Source organism: Tauraco erythrolophus, chromosome 5 (assembly GCF_009769465.1).
Source record: "Tauraco erythrolophus isolate bTauEry1 chromosome 5, bTauEry1.pri, whole genome shotgun sequence".
Lineage (NCBI taxonomy): Eukaryota > Metazoa > Chordata > Aves > Musophagiformes > Musophagidae > Tauraco > Tauraco erythrolophus.
In genome coordinates, this window is record NC_141469.1 from 29,964,913 (window position 1) to 29,984,921 (window position 20,009).

The 20,009-nt window shown below is 41.6% G+C and overlaps 1 protein-coding gene across 1 annotated transcript; it reads left to right on the top strand.

Annotated features, from left to right (window-relative positions):
* Positions 1-312: 312 nt before the first annotated feature.
* On the top strand, positions 313-9,375 carry LOC104381400 (NELL2-interacting cell ontogeny regulator 1). Its single transcript, XM_086612327.1, has 4 exons — positions 313-397; positions 2,554-2,694; positions 4,472-4,560; positions 9,304-9,375. Exons 1-4 carry the CDS (start codon positions 313-315, stop codon positions 9,373-9,375), a joined length of 387 nt encoding a protein of 128 aa, XP_086468453.1.
* The last annotated feature ends 10,634 nt before the right edge of the window (positions 9,376-20,009 follow it).

A 20,009-nucleotide genomic window follows, 5' to 3' on the forward strand; every position in this document is an offset into this window, starting at 1 on the left:
TTTCAGGCACTAAGGAAGCAAGTTGCTTGAATCGGGCACCACATCCAGCTGAGCAGACTTCAGGAGAATCATTCAGCAGACTTCAAGAGAGATGAATCAGATGGCCCGGCTTTGAAAGCCTTAACCAGAGCAGGTAAGTCACTGCTGGAACTCACATGTCAAAGTGGAAACATCCTTCCCCAGACCTGGGAGACACAGCCTGTTCCTCTTTAAATCTGTGCTGTGTGCTGCAGTGCTCTGCATTGTTGCCATGGCAGAAATCTCCCCATAGTAATAACCTCTTTCAGAGAAGGTTAAAAAGAGACAGTGCACATGCTCAGAAATGCTGCACTTGTTCTGTTAGCAGTTTGCAGCGGCCATTTCAAAGAGACCATCACAAAGACGAGAGAGAGATCAGGTACTGATATTTTTTTCCTTTGTTAAAGGGGGTGACTTTTCTCTTTCACAGAAGTCCATGCACAGATCTGTCTCTGTTCCCAGTTGCACTGCAGAGAGAGACCACCCTTGAAGCCCATCGTGATTATTCCTTGCAGACAGCAAATCCCCACAGAATAACCAAGAGGCAGTAGTTACATGTGGCCTGAGGTGACTGCTGCACTCGGGGAGCAATTGCTTTGCAGTGGGGCTCACATACGAAGCTGAGCTGGCGCTGGGGCGGGTGATGTGTAAGGTACCCTGAAAAAGTTTAACAGTTTGTCTGCCTTGTTTTGTTGAACCTTTATAGCACTTGTAGTCAACTGTGAGAATACCCTCTGCTGCTATTGACCAGGAGGCTTCTGCATTAGGTGCTTTTAAAGGAGGCTTGTATTATCCTAGTTTACTTGGAGACACTGCTGCATCCTGTTGCAAAGCCTGGCGTCTTTGGTTGTACTTGCTTTGATTGCAGATCACCATTAATTAAAACAGAAAACCCAAGCTGCTTGTTATGGTTTTAATCTCTTTATTTTCAGGATTGTAGAAATAAGAAAAAGGATCACATCAGATCACTTCTAAATAGTGGAAGGAATAGAAAGCCCGGTTCTGAGGTTATAGGAATTATATTACTGTATCTATTTTTTGGTGTGGGCCCAAATATATCTGTGACTCTATGTGTACTGCATCTCTTGCTTCTGAACCATCCCCTACTCTTATGTTTAGGTTGAGGTGCACAGGAAGGGGATGTGTATAATGCTGCTACTTTCCTGGATGAATTGCTGATTTGCACGTGCTGCAAGTGTTTGTGCAGCTTCAGATTAGCTGTGTCTGAAACAGTGGATTGCATATATCGAAGAGCAACCTTGTTCTGTTCTGTATTTGTGACAAGATGGTGAAAAACATTTCCTTTCCTGCCTCTCTGTATTGCCCTTCCAAATGTGAAATATAAGCTGTCTGGGGGAGTGCTGTACTCTTGTATTCAACACATGCAGATGTGATGTTCTTATGCAACATCTTTTGCTTAGTATGCACCAACTTAAAAATCAGGAAGAGACAGAATGTTGTCCTGCCTTCCTGGGTTTAGCAAAAGAGAATTTTCATGTGGATTTTATTGCGTTGCTACAACTTAACCTTATTAGATTCTTCTTTCTTCCATTTCAACGTACAGAAAGGGAAGGTAGACTTGGCTGAACTAAGTACCACCCTAGCAGTTTGCCAGGATCCTTGAGGCTTGAACTGAAATCTCTAACAGACAGTTGCAGCTTGAGCCAGTCCAAGTTTCCTCTGTTTCTTCTTGGTCTAAACAGTTTACCTGTGGGGTCAAGAAGAGAATTCATTTGAAACCTGGGTACTTGTCAAAAATTTTACCTCTGCATGAAGAGGAGTTGTTGCTGGACCAGACTTTACCTGTCTTCAGGGCATGGTGTGGCCTGGCTGTGATTTTCAGGAACAAATGGATGGCTGCAAATAAAGATCTGAAGCCCAAATTAGGAGGGGAAACAGAAGGTCAAAAAGTTTTGATGTGTTTGTCATTAGAAATTCTACCTCTGAATTAGTGGAGGTTTAACAAAAGTCTTTTCCTTCAGCTACTTTCATAAAGGATAAGTTTTTACAATCAGTGTGGTATGTAGTTAATGATAATGGTTAGCTTTAGTTATTATTCTTGTGAAAAGAGGGTGCATCAGGAAAGCAAACCAGTGGCTAAAAACCTCATTTCCAGGTTCAGGTCTATTTCAGCCAGCTCTATGATCTGTGCAGTTTTGATTCCAGAGTCTAATAATGAACCAGCTGTCCAGATTCATGTGCTGGTCTGGAGCTGTGTAGTTAGAAAAAAAGATTGGAGTCACAGAGCCAGCAAAGTTGCTGGCATCCTGGCTTGCAAATTAAACCAAAAACTGTCTAGGGACTTCTGATCATCTCCTTCTCATATAGGAACATTCTGTCCCAGCTGAGTTTTATATGCACTGCTGGAAAAGTACAGAGAACTTCTGTCCATCCTCTAGATCTTCTGATATTTTTTTTTCTTTCAAAGGAAGACTGCCAATGCTTTAGCTGTCAGGAATGCTAAGTTCTTTGTAACAAAACCCTCGTATCTGTAATGTTCCTCACTGACTTGTTTCTGTCTCTTGATAAACAGAGAAGCACCTGTTTCCAAGATGCTGGCACCCTGCCTTCTGAGAAAAGTGGTCCTTACAGTTCCTTTAGTTTTTGTGGTTGCACTGCTTCTCCTGGAGCCTGTTATATCGGATCAAGAAGCAGGAACAGCCATACCAGCTGAAAGTACGTACCACCTTACAGTCCTCTCATATAGCTTGTATTATACTTTCAATGTTGCAGGACTTCAAATGACTGAAGCTTGTCCAAATCAAACTATTTTGGAAATGTCTTGCTTATATTGTTTTAAAACCACAACTTGATAGTATACTAGTTTTTTTATCCTGCATCCAAGGCTCTCCAGTCTCTTACCCTTGTCTCCTGCCAGTTGCTGTCTTTGAAATCTGCTGCTGTTCTGCACCTTTTCTTTTGTACAGCCCTTTCAGTGTGTTAGCCCATTCTATGCCAGGAATCACCCTGTTTGCTTTTCAGAGACATTATTAAGACTTGCTTTTTTCAACTGACATTAACTTTTCTTTGTATCTTTCATTCTTGGTAATGTTTGCTGTATTAAAGTCAGTAGTTTTGGTTTAAAAAATTCACAGTGAAGATGCCAAGAAAGCACACTTTGTCAGCACTTAGTCTTGCCGCCTTCAACCGCCTAATTCTCCTTTGCTGATCTTTGTTCAGTTTATTTTATGTCATAGACATAACAGGTCCTTGCATCAAGTTGTTGATGTGGAAAATGCTGTCCTCTCCTTTTGTCTGGTGCAAATGTAATAGCACTAATGTTGGATGGTGGTACAACAATGAGAGAGGAGGTCTTTAATACTGCTCAATGTTTATTTTTTATCTCTTTTTTATTTCTTATCCAGTTAAAGAATTTGGCAGGCTCCTTTTCTCTAGCAAGCAGGATTCCTGGCTGCTGGTTAGCACACAGTTCATGATCTGGAAGTTCATATTCCATCTTATCAGAGGCATGTAGTAATCAGTCAAATATCAAGCATTTGCAAAATAGGCTGACAGACACTGCAGGATTTCCCAACATCACTCTAGGTTTCATCCTTTCTTCCTTACCACACTTCAAAAACCAAACTAAACCTCTGCTTAGGAGTTCTCACTTGCGCAATATTTCCTATGAAGTTGTCAGAGAGGTACAGGCACTGAGAAGCAAATAAGAGCATATTTAGAGTTTGGCGATTCAAAGACATTTCGTCATGTCTATATTTGTTCTGTCTCAGTACTGCTGTTAGGGCATAGCTTTGTGTTACATGATGATCACGGCAAAGCAAGCCTTGTGACCTTCAGTTTGGATATCTAGATATGGGAATACTATCTTAAACACTGCAATTAGTCCAGAATGTAGCAGTTCTGCTTATCAGCAATGCCTACTAATGACAGGGCAGTGCGTTTATCTGCTGCTTGCTTCACTAGCTTTGGACAAAGCTATATCATATTCAAAGTTAGAGGCTAAGTGATTTCTCTTTGTGATAATGTAGTCAATTTTATTCCATTAGCTTTCTATTTAGAGCTCAAATTTGTGAAATTAGGAGACAAGATTTTCCAGGGAACAGGTTCATGGTTTCAGAGATAATTTCTGAAAAATCTGAAAAATCTGAAAATGAAGTTGAAAGTGTGCTCACAGTTGGTGGAGGAAAATGAAGGACTCAGGTTATTCCACACTGTGAACTGTGACAAGAGAAGGATAAGGGGAACAGCAATAAATGAGGAAGAAAATTTTAAATGCAAATTTGTTGAAGTTATTTGTTTGTTATTGAGAGACTGAGTGGACCATCATGATGAACCATTTACAATAACCTGGTTTGTTCAAGAGGACATGCATCAGTACTTACTCTGTGGACTCTTTTCTATAGCTCTTCTGCATACTCAAAATCACTGTTTATTCCTTCAACTTAATACTTAATGCCATATAGTCACAATTGTCTACTAAATGCTCTCCTAGGCCGTCCCTGTGTTGACTGCCATGCATTCGAGTTCATGCAGAGGGCTCTGCAGGATTTAAAGAAGACAGCATATAATCTAGACACACGGGTAAGGAAACATTCAATTTCTTGGTGGTTTTTTTTTTTTTTTCTTTTTTTAATGTGGAAGAAAATGCGGTAGATAGAAGTAGATAAGGTGGATGGATTTTGCATAAGACTGTCAGTCAACTGTACCGTCCTATCTTCTGAGGTGATGCTGGGTAATTACATTTCACCTCTGTAGACAATAATCTGTGGAATTCTTCTGACTTGGGATATCAGGGACTCTAGGAAGCTTAGGAAAGATTGAGCTGGCAGTCCTCAGCCCTCTATCCTTCTCTTGCCCAAGTTATCCTTCTCTTGCCCAAGTTAGAGCCATTAGTGCTGCTATTCTCATTCCAAATGCTGCGCACACGCCTTTGTTTTTATTTTAGGAGGAGTAAGGTGAGAGCATCATTTATATTTATTACTCAAAAGGAGAGAGCCAACTCACACAAAAAGCCTGCTAAAATAAAATACTACCCTGCACATGCTTTTACCTCTGGGGAGAGGCTAAGGGAGGAAATGTCATCTCATAGATACTTTCTAAATTGCTCTGATTCCATAATGATGAAAAATGCCACAAAGTAGAGCAGCATAGGGAACAAAACTTGTTTGGCTTGCAGTCAGTGTGGAGAATTTGCCAAGGTTGGTATCTTCCTTCTGTAAGAGGAGTTTAATCTGTCTCTTGCTACTGCAACCTGCAATGTGTGACTAGCTGTATCTCAGCTGCTGTCAGACAGCAGTGTCTCAGGAGGGTAAATTTTTCCCCACCTCCTATGCACCCTTTAGCTGAAACACTGCATCTACACTCTTGCATAGATTTTTCAACAGAAGACACTCAAACTTTCTTGCTATTCTAATCTATGGTCAAGGCTATTCACAGTTCAAAGCCTGCAAACTGTCATCTTTGAAGAACGGTTTGAGGTAACTCCGAGCAGGGTCCATGACATTTAGGTGAAAATGCAGGTGCAGAAATGAAGATGCCTTGAATTGGGACATACTACAAAAAGACAAACAAACGTTCCAGCAGAACCAGATTGGTATGTAGCACATTTACAGTTAAACAAAATCTGTTCAATAATTACAGGTCAAATGCATTTTGGGCTCCTTCATGAAGAAATCTCGTTAATGAATACATCTGCTGTGCATTGTATACAGCCCAAATCAGATGTTCAGATTGTGCTGTAAAGTAGTTCTAGCATACCTTTTCCTCTTTTACAAACTTTTGAACTTTTCCCCAGAATTTCTAAATCTCGATTCAAAAATATCTCAACTACTACAATCTTATCTGGTTGTCTGGCTCTGGCAATAAGCTTCATGACAGTTATAGCTTGCAGACCAAGAGAGAAGCCTTATTAATTACAGATATCCAAAGCAAGAAGGTAGCAATGAGATCCCCAAAGATAGCAACTGTATTTTAATATGTATTTTTTTAAAAATAAAAGACAACCAAGGAGAGGAAATGAGGATACAAAAAAGGTTCAGTTGAGAGGAATGTCCTATTAGTGAGTTTCACAGTTGTAGATTTGACAGCAAGCCTGAAAATGTGGCTCCATGTTATATTCTCACAAAACCAAACATATGGCTTTTTTATCACTTTAATATCTAAGTAGTTGAACCCAAATTGAGATTCTTCAGTGCCCCTGGACTAGGACAGGCCTATTTGAGTCATTAAACGAGGAATTCTGCCTACATCTTCAAAAGACATGGAAATATTTAATAGTCGAGGACTTCTTGGAAGTGCCTTCTACAGTGTTTCAATTTGTAGTTTTATTACTCAGCTGTGGGCCAATGTGATGCAAAGTGGGAGTTTTAAGACAATTGCTTTCAGCCATGTATATGTTTTACATTTGACTATTTTAGTCTGTTTTGCTTCTTAGTGGGGCAAATGTTTCTGTCCCTGAAAATACAATTCCCTTTGTTAATAGTCCCACTGGAGACATTCATTTCCTTGAAAAACTCCCTTTTGTTTGCAGGCAAGATTTTCAGATGATGACTAAGCAGCTCCTAACTGTGTTGGAGGCGGAGAGATTCCCAAAAGCTTAGAGAGGAAATTCCCATTTAAATCCTCCTGCAAATCTCACTCTGCAGTTCTGTGCAGAGGAAACCATATAGTTTTATTGCACAACTCAGAGTTTGCATGCTTAATTTGGCCTTTTATTGATCTGCACAGTATCTCACAAAGCAAGCTGACTCTAGCATATATCATGTAACCTTTCATGGGGGCCATAGGCTAGATCTGCTTCCTTTTACAAGACTAAACGTGCTTGTGACCTACACTGATGTGGTGATCACTTACTGATTGACAGGCTGGCGGCATTTCACTCATACAGTAAAAAAAGGGTCACAGACCACCTCTGAGAGGCTAGCTGCATGTGCCCATGCACACACCAGATATGATTGCTCCCTTGCATACTGCTTTCCACCCTTTTGTTGTTGCTGGCCCCTTGAAGCAGGCTGCAGGCTGGATTAGTTGTTTTAACAGCAGAAAACAACTCTGGGCAATCTTTTGAGAGAATGTCTGTTATTCACCACTCAGCCAAAATGCCGTATGTGGCAGGTGCAGCTCTGATCATGAACTAGGGAGAGGGTTCTTGTACTGCTGGGAGGGAGCTGCTACCATCAAAACCATTCAGCCAGCTCACAGCCAGCTCCCTACTGCGTCTAAAAGCCACTCAAGAGAGAGGCCAGCAGGGAGCAGGCCATAAAACAAATCCTGTAAACCAAAGCCAGTCCATGGGCTATACAGTTCACTGTAAGTCTGCACTACGGACACTTATTTTCAAAATTCTAACCCATTTTTCAGAGTCTAACAGTAGACATTGCATTACAACTTTAAAGAGCTCAGGAACTGCATTTTTAGCTGGAACTTATCAGCTTTTTTGTAGATTCAGAATCTGTACCCTGCCTTTTTTTTTTTTTTGTGGTGGGTTTTGTTGTTTGTGGTTTTTTTCCTTTAAAAAAATACTTTAACCCACCAGGGGATAACAACAAATCTCTGTGCAAATGGTTTTGTGATCATGCTCACAAAACAGTCAGCAAAGCTGTATTTAGTGCTGTTCATTTTGTTCTTTATTCCTTTCTACACTGTCAATGGTTATTTGGAATGTTCAAAGCACATTAAGTTAGATGTGCCCATGAAAGTAAAAACAAAGGCTTGAAAATGTTATTAAAGATATATAAGATGGTTAGCAGCCTTGGGGCTTAACTCCAACACTGCTGGCGTGCTGTCAACCTCCCGTATTCAAATCATCGCAAATCATGTCAAGGAGATGGTTAGAAGTTGTTGATTAAGTGTCTTAGGTGATCAGCAAAGTCTGATCAGACCTTTCCAGTCTTGCAAGGTAGCTGAAGTGATCAAAAGTCATACCTGATTTAGTGTAGTATCACAGAGCTGTGTCTGGTGATTTATCAGCCGAGGAAAAAAACCTAACCAACAGATAGCTTTCCCCGTACTAAGGCAGCAGGTGGTAAGGAGTATGCCTCAGCCCATATCTGCTCTAAGTGCCCTTAGCCTATGTGGGTCAGTGGATAACGCAGGGTTTGAAACACAGCTTTTACTCATGTGGCAATTACAAAATACAAAAATCACAAGACAGGCAGATTAAGGATGGATTTCACTGGTTTTTACATGCCCTTTTTTTGTGTAGCTGGTCACACCAGTGGAGATTAATTTGGTGAGCAGACTTCCCAGTTAGTCCCATGACAGCAGGGTAGTAGTCCTCTCTTGAATCAGACTGATTCTTAGATACAGCTTCAGCTCATGATAGACAAATTGAGATAGAAGGTATGACGTTGATGTCAAGCAGCTCTGTGCTCCATCATGCATCTACTGAAGCCACAAGTGCTCCAAACAGCCAGGAAAAACAGTGTGTGCTAGAGAGGAAGGATTCCCATATTTCCCTTATGCAGCCCTGCTGTCCCTTCCCTGGTTCTCAGCCCCTTCTTGCACAGCAGGCTGAGAGGGTGCAGGCCTTTACCATCACAACCGGCTCCAGTTCTGGGAAGTTCCTAATCCACCCTCATTGTTCCAGAAAATCTCTTTGGGGAGTAATGATCTCCTGATATTGATGAACCCCAGTTCAACTGGGGGACCTCTGCTCTCACTGTTTTGGGACCCCTTTCATTAAAGAAGCCAGCAATCCTATCACGTTTGGCTTGTGATGGCTGTGTGCCAGCTCTGCACCTATCGTCTATTTTAGGCCCCAACAGCATATTAACAATAACAACAGTGAAGCAGGAGAAGTTAAAACAGAGGTAAATTATGCCTTACTTTCTCTGTGTAACTTTCAACAGTGAGTCCAGGCTGTAATACTCTAAATTTAATTCTTCGAGTCTGTTTGTAAGTAAAAAGAGAATTTCTGATAAGTTTGGGTTGTTTTTTTTCAAACCTCTCACAAACTTGAGAGCTTATGCTCCAGTTTGTGCAGCTGAACTAAGATTGTAAGAAAGACAAATGACTTCAAACAAAAGTAGCAACACGTAGGCACATACTGGATGTACTAATGTGAAAAACATGAATATGTACTGGACTGAATTCCTCCATGTCACAGAACGTATTGCTATGTTAGTAAGCCAATTAATCATGCAGAAGCTATATTATTTTGCAGAGCAGTAAGCAATAAATCTGAATGTTACTTCAAGCCTCATCTCAATGCAACCAATCCCAAATCTTGGAACAAAAGTAAAGTGGACTTTTCTTCGGGAGCTAATTAGTTTTGTGGCACTCATGCTTGTTTTTTGATGTTGCTTTTGTTCCCCCCTCTTATAGACAGAAACTCTGCTTCTTCAGGTGGAAAAGAGAAATCTGTGTGACTGTGTAACTGCAAATCTGCTGAACTGAATCCTGGAGGCCAGCTAAGGAGTATCACCTGTTCAGCGGTTTTTAAAAGGCAGCTGTATAAAATACAGCTTTATGGAGTCAATGTTGCAAGCATGTATGCCCCAATGTACTGAGGAAATATTGGGGGATTCTCTCATGTATTTGTCTGTTCTGTTGGTCTTTTTTTGTTGTTGTTGTTTTTTTAAAAAAAGTATCCTCTTTTCATATCCACTGGGTTGCCAGTAAGGGCTCGTCAGTAAGTCTGTTACTTGGTATCAGAGTGGGGGAAAAATTTACTTGCTTTGATTTGTAAATCAGAGTTGGCCAAGTGTAACCCACAAGATAAATATGGCCAGCAGTGGTCAAGAGATGCTTGCAGCTGTTTTTCATCTCGAATATGAACAAATGTCTGTGGCAACTTACCCAGTTATATTGAGACAGGGAATTGTGGTCTCTGTAGGCTTTGCTTGTGTATTAAAGATGATGGAAGTCCTTTCTGTTTGTTGTCTGCACTGTGACCACATTCAGGCATGTTGTAGCTCTGTCAGCTGTAATGAAGTATGTGTCATGAGGAGGTATATGTGTGCTGTACTTGGACCAAAACAGTTTATATCTTTGTGCTGAGTCTTCTGGTATCCCGCATAAGAGTATTGTCTTCTTTAATCAAAACCTTTAGTTTCTTCTTCTCCTTGTTTGGACACTCCACTCTGAACCCACTGTATCTCTAAATAGGTTTATCTTAGCATGTCATGAGTAGAGTAAAAAATGGAGAATAAGGGCATGACTAGGCAGCCTTGCCAGTTCCAGCTGTACCAAATGCTACCACCAGCAACTACTCAGCATCACACTGAAGGAAAGTTACCAGCTCCATGCAGTGCCATGAAGTTTCTTCATGAGTGTTCCTTATTTTACTTGCAGTGAAACACAGTGGTTAGGTCAGGCATATTTGGTCTATTCTGTGATGGACTGAGCTCTGGACATTTTGGTCTTTCCTTGTAGTTGCTTGAAAACTGCTCTTTTAGTTTCAGGCATGAAGACAGACATGCACCTGAAAGCTGAGATGATTTTTATTCTCAGCTTTACCACTTTATTCGCAGATACATGTCCACCCACAAGTCTGAATTAGGTTGAGCAGTTTGAGTAGATCCTCTGAGTTTGTTTGACATGATTTAGAGCCATCTCAAACCACTCCAACAGTGGGACTGTGGGGTGCTAACCTGGTTTGGGGAGTGGATGGGAGGTGGACATCTGAAGGCCAAAACCACTTCAGCTAAATTTGGAAGAAGGTGCCTGCTTGTGGCCTTACTTCTCTAACTAAACTGGTGAGACTTTGCTGGAAGTAGATGAGAGATGAAACACAAGTACTGCTCTGCCAGTTCAGCTGTAGGTATAGTAGCAAACAGCTGGGTGAGGAGAGGAACACGATAGGTAGCCTCAGTGGCTTGCCAAACCTGTTCAGGGCTTGGAAAACCAATTCCTGCACACTGAGAAGTGCAGCATGCCCTTCTGCATGGGACCAGGACATAGGCCAGCTCAGAAGCTCTGTGTGAACTGGAGAGGGGATTCTGCTGTTATTTTTTCAAATTCTCTCAAGAAGCACCTGTGCTGTGTTTTTTACTAAGCCTGTTCACACAGCACGGGAGCACTGGCACTGCTCATATCCAACTCCTGGAAAAAATAAGAGTAACTGCAAGCTCCAGCTGCAGCGCCACTCCCAGGGAGCGGAGAGAGAGAGCAGTCTTTCACTCATGCATGGCAGAACATTTGCTGGACTTCTTGGAGAAAGGCCTCCTTTGGAGGGCTTCAGCTGATCCTGGCTGTAGAAGAATGGCTTCTCAAAGCTTCTTGGCTTTTGCTGCAGTTGGGTCTTCCCAATCTTGTTCTAGCTTGGCTTTGTTCCTCTGCTTTGCTCTGGACCTGCCTTGGCTCCCCTCTCCAGTGCAACCTCCATTCCCCCTTCTATTCTGGCATTGCCCTCTCTCTAGGCCCAGGGATTTCTCCATGAACACCTGCCCTTCCCATCCTAATGACTCTGCCTATAATCACTGCAAATGTGAGAGATGAGGCTGATGCTCCTCAGGGCAGTGGTCCTTTTAGATCCTACTGGCAGCACTGCAGGAGCAATGCGTAGCACTTCAATTTCACGTGGAGTGAGTGAACATGATGCTGAGGAACACTGATAACTCGTTCCCTATCCAGTGAAGACATTGTGGGGAAGGGCCTCTTTTTACCTGGTAAGCCAACAGTCCTGTTGCAGAACTTGGAGGAAGTCCCAGAACAGTTGAGGTGGTGAAAACTCTGCTCGTAAAGCTGAGTTAATATATGGATTGTCCACTAGGATGATGCAAGCTCACCAGCTTGTTACACATGTGGACAGGAACCCAGCCATGGTCAGCTGCTGGTTTTGCCAGGTGTTTTGTAATAAGTTGTTCTGGCACAACTGGAAACACCTGTAGATCTTGATGAATTTTTCCCTTAGTGTCTGCACAGAGAAAATCTGTGCAGGCTTGAACAAGAGAAAATCTGACCACGTGGAGATATTTTCCTTCAGTCTTTTTTCTGTGCCTCTACCTTCTGATTCACATCACCAGAACTGCAGTAGTAAAACACAGGACGTAATAGCTGTTGCCCCAGGAGAAAGCAGCCAGGAGTGGGATAGATGGGGAAAGCAGAATAATTTTCTCATTTTCTTCCTCAGAATCTGAAAAATTAAAGATTTCTTTCCGTCTGCAGAAGACTCATTAGGACTAGGAATTTCCTGGTGGAAATTGGTGTATGCTCCTTTAAAGCCCACCTTACCTATTTTCCTTTAGTTGAGTGACTGTTCTGTATCGCCGCTTGTTCAGAACCACCAGAATAGCAGTGGAGCAGAAGACAGCTAATATGCCATCAGTTGTAAAAAAAAAGATTGGCAGGGAGGTCTGGGAATTGCACCCAGCAACCAGAATATCTGTTCTGGGCAAGGGAAGAGAAACTTTTAAAGGATTTGAATATATAAACTCAGGTTTAATGTGACACAGTGACAAGAGTCAAGATCATTTTTATAGAGCAAAAGAATACAGCAGAACTGGATAAACTGCTGACGAAAGCAGCTATGATAATCCGAAGTAATGTACAGACCAGGAGTTTTCAGTCTGGTCAAAAGATGACTGAAGAAGTAGATGACAGAACCTTGTAAAACCATGAGTGACCAGAGAATGACTGTTTGCTGTCCCTTGCCAGACAAGAAGTGGGGTGCACTGAATGAAACCAGCCGGAGGCAGAGTCAGAGCAAATAGGGGGATGATGCTCTTGACCTACTGTGTGTTTCAGTTGTGGAAGTCCTTATTGCAGGATGTTGCTGATGTTGAAAATTCACATGGGTTTAAAAAGCATGTTCAGACTCATGCCTGAAAATCCTATTGCAAAATGTTAAATATAAAAACACCGACTTTGGTTCAGGAGGTCCCTGAACTACAACTTGTTGTAGGTTAACAGTGGTGTAGGAAGACATTGTAGTTGATCTGGTTTTATATTTTTCTCTACATATTTTTTATTGATCAATGCCAAGGATGAGATACTGGCCTCAGAAGGATCTTTGGTGTGATCTGGTGCAGTTATTCTTATGTGTGGAAGTGAGCCTCTTCCCAAATTCATAAAGCAAACCTCCTTGTGCTCCAGAGAGCCCCTCCTTTTTTTATCCCTTAGAAACAAACACTTTTAGAAACTCTTGAAGTTCTGGGTTTCCCTGTTGCCTGAGGACAGGGCACCCTTAAGTAGGCCAGTGGCTCTGCTTCTGCAGCCCAGTACCTTGCAGAGGCTGCTCCAAAGGGAGGAGTAAAGGCTCGTTTTTGAAGGGAGAGAAGTAGTACTGCACAACGTTTGCCTGCTGCCGGGAAGGAGCTATATCATTGCTCAGATATTAGGGTCTCCTACATAGTGTACGAGCCCAGTCCTGTCTAGCTTTCACTCCTTGCCCCGTGGCCTTCCCTCTGCTTCTGTCTTGGCTTTTTGCTCAAGCCACCATCCTAGTTACCCTTTGTGTTGATCATTGGATATGCAGATCATCTCTCCTGCGCCATGAAGAAATCTTGCAGCAATGCGCTCATGAGCAGCAAACACTTGTGTATGTCTGAAAGTGGTTATAGGCTGCTGTGGTCACGCTACTGAGCTGGGGAATATCTTCTCTTCCAGACTTATGGTCCTATGTCTTTGATGGTTCTGGCACTGTTTTGCCTCTTGTCCCTCTTCATCTACACATACAGTATGTTCTCTGTCCTGGCCTTTTTAACATGAAAATGTTAGTACAAACCAGCTTTCTCTTCCCACCATACTTAAAACTGCCGCTGTGCCTCCTTCGAGAAGTGTATTTTTTCTCCTCAAAATCCAAAGGTCCCTGTTAAATCCAAACTGTTATTTCATATGCGTTTAATAGGGCCATCAGAACATGCATGCATCCTTCTCACTGTACACCTCGTCCTGTTCTATTCCGTGTACTACATTATGTGGTTGTCTCTTGCTTTGTGACTGCACTGAAAGTTCTCTGGGTCAAAGAAGTTGTCACATCAACAGCGCTGGAAGGTGGCCATCACACCTTCAGGTGTTACGAACTTATTAAATAAAAATCACAATGTAAAATATGCTGGCCTGTTGCACTGGTTTCAAGCATAGTATTTGATTTTAGGCATAGGTTTGCAGTTAAATCTCCATGTAGATATTCCTTAACCTGCTAAATCCAGCTTGCTGTTACAGCTGTAATTTTGTAGAGATGGGGAGTGGCAGAGATGGTATTTTCAAGGCCTCTAAGCTCCTGAATTTTAAAAAGTGGCTTAAAACATAAAAAAAGGAGTTCCAGCCATGGATGCCATGAGAAAGGAAATGCAAATATCTGCATCTATTCTATTTCTTACATTGGTCTGCCTACACTTTTATTTCCTGTTAGTCAACGCTGTCATCATTTGATTTCTGCTCTGAACCATGCACTTGCTGAAAACCTGTTAACATATCAGCTTGTCTTCATTAGCCTTGAGTGCCTTTTGCTGTTTAAATCAAAGTAAGTGATACTGCACTTTTCTGGTCATTTAAGTGACAAAATTATAGCTTGTTCTCTTTGTCAATAGTCTGAAAATGGAACAGGATTGGCAACTCTCTCATTATTCTTTATGTACCTTCACTCTTCTTTGAAAGTCCAAATCAGCTGGAAAGACTTCTGACTGGTGATGCAATTTAGACCATTCCATAGGGTAAGCAGGACACAGGTTTCAAGAGAGGGCAGTGTTCAAGTTCTTGGTTTGGGGTGGAGGGATCTGAATATTCTGTGTGCGTGCATTAATAGCTGCACTTAACACTTAATGTTCATGCTCCGGCAAACAGAATGGCAGCCTCAGCCATGAACTACATATAATTGTTAGATGTTTTCTAAGCATTGATACAATTTTCTTTTTTTTAAAAAAAAAAAATATTAGAACTTTATTTTTACCCTATTCCTTTATTTCATTGCTAAACTCTATGAAGTATTTGGCTACGCAAAAGCCAGTAGGTACCACTGACAGAGAAATGAAGGAATCACATCACAGAATCACAGAATCACAGAATCACAGGATCACAGGATCACAGAATGTTAGGGATTGGAAACGACCTCAAAGGATCATCTAGTCCAATCCCCCTGCCGGAGCAGGACCACCTAGATTAGATCACACAAGAACACGTCCAGGCAGGTTTTGAAAATCTCCAGAGAAGGAGACTCCACAGCCTCCCTGGGCAGCCTGTTCCAGAGTTCTGTTACCCTTACTATGAAAAAGTTCTTCCTCATGTTTAAGCGGAACCTCCTATGTTCCAGCTTGTATCCATTTCCCCTTGTCCTATCATTGGATGCCAGTGAGAAGAGCCTGGCTCCATCCTCATGGCAGTCACCCTTTACATATTTATAAACATTAATGAGGTCCCTCCTCAGTCTCCTCTTCTCCAACCTAAAGAGACCCAGCACCTTCAGCTTTCCTCATAAGGGAGATGCTCCACTCCCTTAATCATCTTTGTGGCCCTGCGCTGGATGCTCTCAAGCAGTTAATCCCAGCATCACTGGGATTTTTTTCTCTGTGAATTGTCAGTTGTTTCATTACAGCAGTATGGGTCTCGTGTTAATTGTTAGACAAAGTAGAGACAAAACACAGCTTCTACTTAGCTTTAAGTGCAAAGAATGTTTATTACATGACATTTTGATGTGCATAAGTATATTTATCTAAGGGGCTTTTCTGCAAAATAGAAAGTGTAGTTTTTCTGTATGACAATTGTGCCTAGTCCCAATTAATGGAAAGATCTGCTGACAAAGTATATTTTAATGTCAAATCTAAGGTAACTTTTGAGCACACCAATGTTCATTTAGGCAAACAATATTGACAAAATCTGTCATTTTGTGTGTCTGCTGCACTGATCCTGGTGAAACTTAGCATTTTCCTTTGCATAAATCCCAATAGACTTTAAAGTTCCCAGTGATACCACGTTTAGTGAGGTTATATCTATTCAGCTCTTGACCACAACCTAAAAAGAAGACTATGGTTTCACTCTGAAACTTTTCAGTTTAATACAGGGGCTGGGACGAGACACAAACTTTGGGACCAAAATCAAAGTTACCAGCATTTGTGAACGCATATAGTCAAGCCTTTCACTGGAGGCCATCTTTAGTGCTATAAGTTGACTTTCAAAGCTCTGGACATTGTGGGTTACTTCACTTCTCCAGTTAAAGGGCAGACCTTCATCCATGCTGTAAAATCATTACACATGGTTTCTTACCTAAGCAGCTCTTGCATTCGTCCTGGACTATATCTACACTGTAATGAAGCATCCAGCTTGTGAAAAATATCTGTTTTCAACCAACAGTACTGGATATAACCCATGCACAATTCAGTCTTGCATTGAAGTGGGAATTGAACAATGTTTTAATGCCTTATGACAGCTGGTATATGAAATATTTAAAGTATGGTCTGTTTTATATACAATGTAAAATCAAATTTTGTTTTACTCATGGGAGATTGAACCATATGAGTGGAGCATCTCCCTTATGAGGAAAGGCTGAGGGAGCTGGGTCTCTTTAGCTTGGAGAAGAGGAGACTGAGGGGGGACCTCATTAATTTTTATAAATATGTAAAGGGTGACTGCCATGAGGATGGAGCCAGGCTCTTCTCACTGGCATCCAGTGATAGGACAAGGGGAAATGGATATAAGCTGGAACATAGGAGGTTCTGCTTAAACACGAGGAAGAACCTTTTCATAGTAAGGGTAACAGAACACTGGAACAGGCTGTCCAGGGAGGTTGTGGAGTCTCCTTCTCTGGAGATGTTCAAAACCCGCCTGGACGCGTTCTTGTGTGATCTGATCTAGGTGGTCCTGCTCCGGCAGGGGGACAGGACTAGATGATCCTTTGAGGTCCCTTCCAATCCCTAACATTCTGTGGTTCTGTGATTCTGTGATATCCTGGAAGTCAATAGCTTTTCTAAATTAAATGAGGTCTCCCCACCTTCTCTTTCTTTATGCATGTACAGGCTATGCAGAGGAGAACTGCCTGTGCCTATTGTTACTCTGGTTTTGGTAGCCACAGAATAACACACCCAAACTCCAGCACTTAAAAAAACCTCAACAGATTCTTCCTTAACATCAACTGCTCTCAGAACACATGAATTCAGAAGAGATTTTATGCACGATTCTCCAGCAAGTGAGAAATGCTTCTATGTTCCTAGATAGGGATAAGACTGGCAGTAGTGGGACAAACAGCTCAGCTTCACTGTCAGCGGCGTTCAGCCTGAGTGTATATGAACAGGACACAACCTTGCCTATGCTGTAAATTTACCCCATGCCAGCTCAGTGATCGGTTGCTGGATTTCCAGCAGTCCAATGCAAACCTCATATATAAACAAGGAAAACTGGTATTTTGCCAATGGTTCTTACTTTTTCTTGGAACCAAAAGCCTGAACTGACCTTCATTTCATCATAGCTTGACAGCAGCCCCTCTTGTGTGGCAGAAAGCATTCAAGGCTTTAGAAGGTGCTTAAAGATGCTCGTAACACTTGGCTTCAGTTGATTTTTGGAGAACTGGTCAAGCCTGGATGCCTTCCCACATCTTACACTGTGGTGAAAGAGGCCTCTCGAAGTTTACTAGTTCCTGCATTAGAGGATATCTTGGTGCTGAGTTTCTATCATACTCCCTATTTGCAGCCACATCCCTGTTTTGCAGTGTCGCTTAGACTTTGTTGGGACAGCTGCAGTCTCGAAGCCTCGTAATCTGACTGAGGTTCAGCTTGTGATTGAATTCTTGAAGGGTTTTCCAGAAAGGTCTAAGATGAGGAACTTGTCAAGCAATGCTGCCAAGAGCAAATTCGTCATTTCATGAGGGAGGCTTTTTCCCCACCAAACCTCTGACTTGTGTTTAAAGAAGATACTGAGCCATCAAGCAAAGGTGAGTCATTATCTCATGACATGAGAGACAAGATAAATATAGTGTGTTTTAATTTTCAGTCCTTCTTGGGGCCTGAGATGGCTGTCAGAAAAAAAGACAATAAAGTTTATTCTGTTTATGTGCTGAAATATCTACAGTGCACCAGCCTCTCACCTCTCAACTCATCTGCAAGACTGTGAAATAATCATTTAAAGTAGGATTAAGAAGCTGTGGGCCCTGGCAGCTGCCTTGCAGCCTAATGTCTCTGAATTCCTTTATCAGTGACCCGTCCTAAAATGGGAATATTCTCTAGCCATCTTACTTGTTTAGACCAGAAAAACATTGCCTTTGCCCTGTTAACTGAGGAAGGAGAAATAGTCTGAATTTCAGACACTGGACAAGGTCAATGCATTTCTCCCAGGGGTATCTATTTTTATGCTGTAATTACAACACAGAGAGCTGGGAAGTGACTGCCTGGGAAGCAAAATTATTCTTATAATCATAGAATCATGAAAAACAGGAAAGGAAAGGTATCCATAAGAAATTACCCAGTCCATCCTGTGTCTTTATGTGGAGCCAGCTATCTCAATGCCATTCCCAAATGATGTCTAATTTATACCTATAGGCTTAAATATCCCCGTCTTTCATAGGCAATCCATCTCAGTGCCATCCCTGTTATTAAGTTTTCCAGGGGCTTTGGTGGTGCCTCCTTGATGCAATTTAAACTTCTGGTTATTTCTGCTGCTGTTGGTGTCTCTTCTAGTTCCCAGTGTTGCGGTGACCAAACTAGATGCAGTACTACAGCTCAGACCTTCTGCTGGAGACAATCTAAGCTCTTCCACTTTTTTTTTATATATTCCGGTATAATTGCATTTTTTTGGCAATGACAGAACACTGTAGACTGATTTCAGCTTGTGACTACCTAGCTCCACTGTAGAAGTGCCACTTAACCTGCTGTTCCCCATTCTAACTACGAGCCTTTGATTATTTCTGATGAAGTGTGGCACCTTGTTCTCTTCCTTATAAAATTTTATTCTGTTTTTAGATCTTTTTTTTCAACTTGTCTGTATGATTTAGAATTGTAGTCCTCTCCCCTAGCATTGCTTATAACCTCCCAGGCTGATGTTACATCTTAACCATTTTGCCTATTCATTATCCAGCTGACTAATGAAATGCTGAATAACCCTTGACCTAAGTGAGTCTCTGCACACCCCATGTGATATGTCTTTCCATGGTGACAGTGACCCATTGCTAACTCTCAGCAGTGACCCAGTCAGTTTTGCTGGCCTCGGAGCAGTTTCCTTAGTTTGCTTCTGATAATACTGTGTGACACAGCACCAGAAACCTTCCTGAAGTTGATTAAATTTGACTTTTCCCTACCTGCAAGGCCTGTTATCATGTCACAGAAGGAAACTAAATTGGTTTGATTTGATTCTTGATAAAAACCTCTTATTTGCAACTCCATTTCTTGTTTTCCAAATGCTTACAAACTGTTGGTGGGATTATTGCTTCTAAAACATTCCCAGAGATTGACGGGCAACTGATTTGTGTGTAATTTTCCAGTTTCTCTTCCTCCTTTTAAAGATAGTCACTGCATTTACCCTTTTCCATGTCTAGTATAGCTCACATCTTCCCTGAACTCTCAGCAGTAATTGCTGATGGTGATTTCTTTAGTTTCTTCTTTATCCTGAGGTAGGTTTAGTGATAGCCCTGAGTAAAAAGAGAGCTGTAGACAGATTGAAACCCAGAAAAGTGACCTGGCACAAACCTACAAGCTTATGTAACCAAAGCAAATTTCTGCTAGATGTTCTTACCTAAAACATGTTCACTGGTATTAGTTGTGTTAGTCTCCTGCTCACTAGTTCACCTTATTCTGGCTTGTAGATAAAAGAGATGCTAAACCCTGTATCATTTTCTAGGCATCAATTTGATTAACTTTCCCCTTCTGCTGAACAGAGAGCAAACTCTTCATATTTTTCACTATTTGCATCTGATTTCACTGCTTGGCCTTTCTGAGGTTGTGCCTGTGTTCTCTTGCCACTCTTATTCAAGTAATAGTAACCAGACACAGATTCTTCTGTCTCTGTGCTTTCTTCTTCTTTTTGAGTTCAACAAAGGGTTTATGGCCGTGTCAGCAGGCATTGATTTAGCACTTCATATTAGATTGGGATTAACCACCCTATTTGCTATGTGCATCCATGACTATAATAATGGGAGTTCTAAAATTGGAACCTTTGTCTGCACCTTC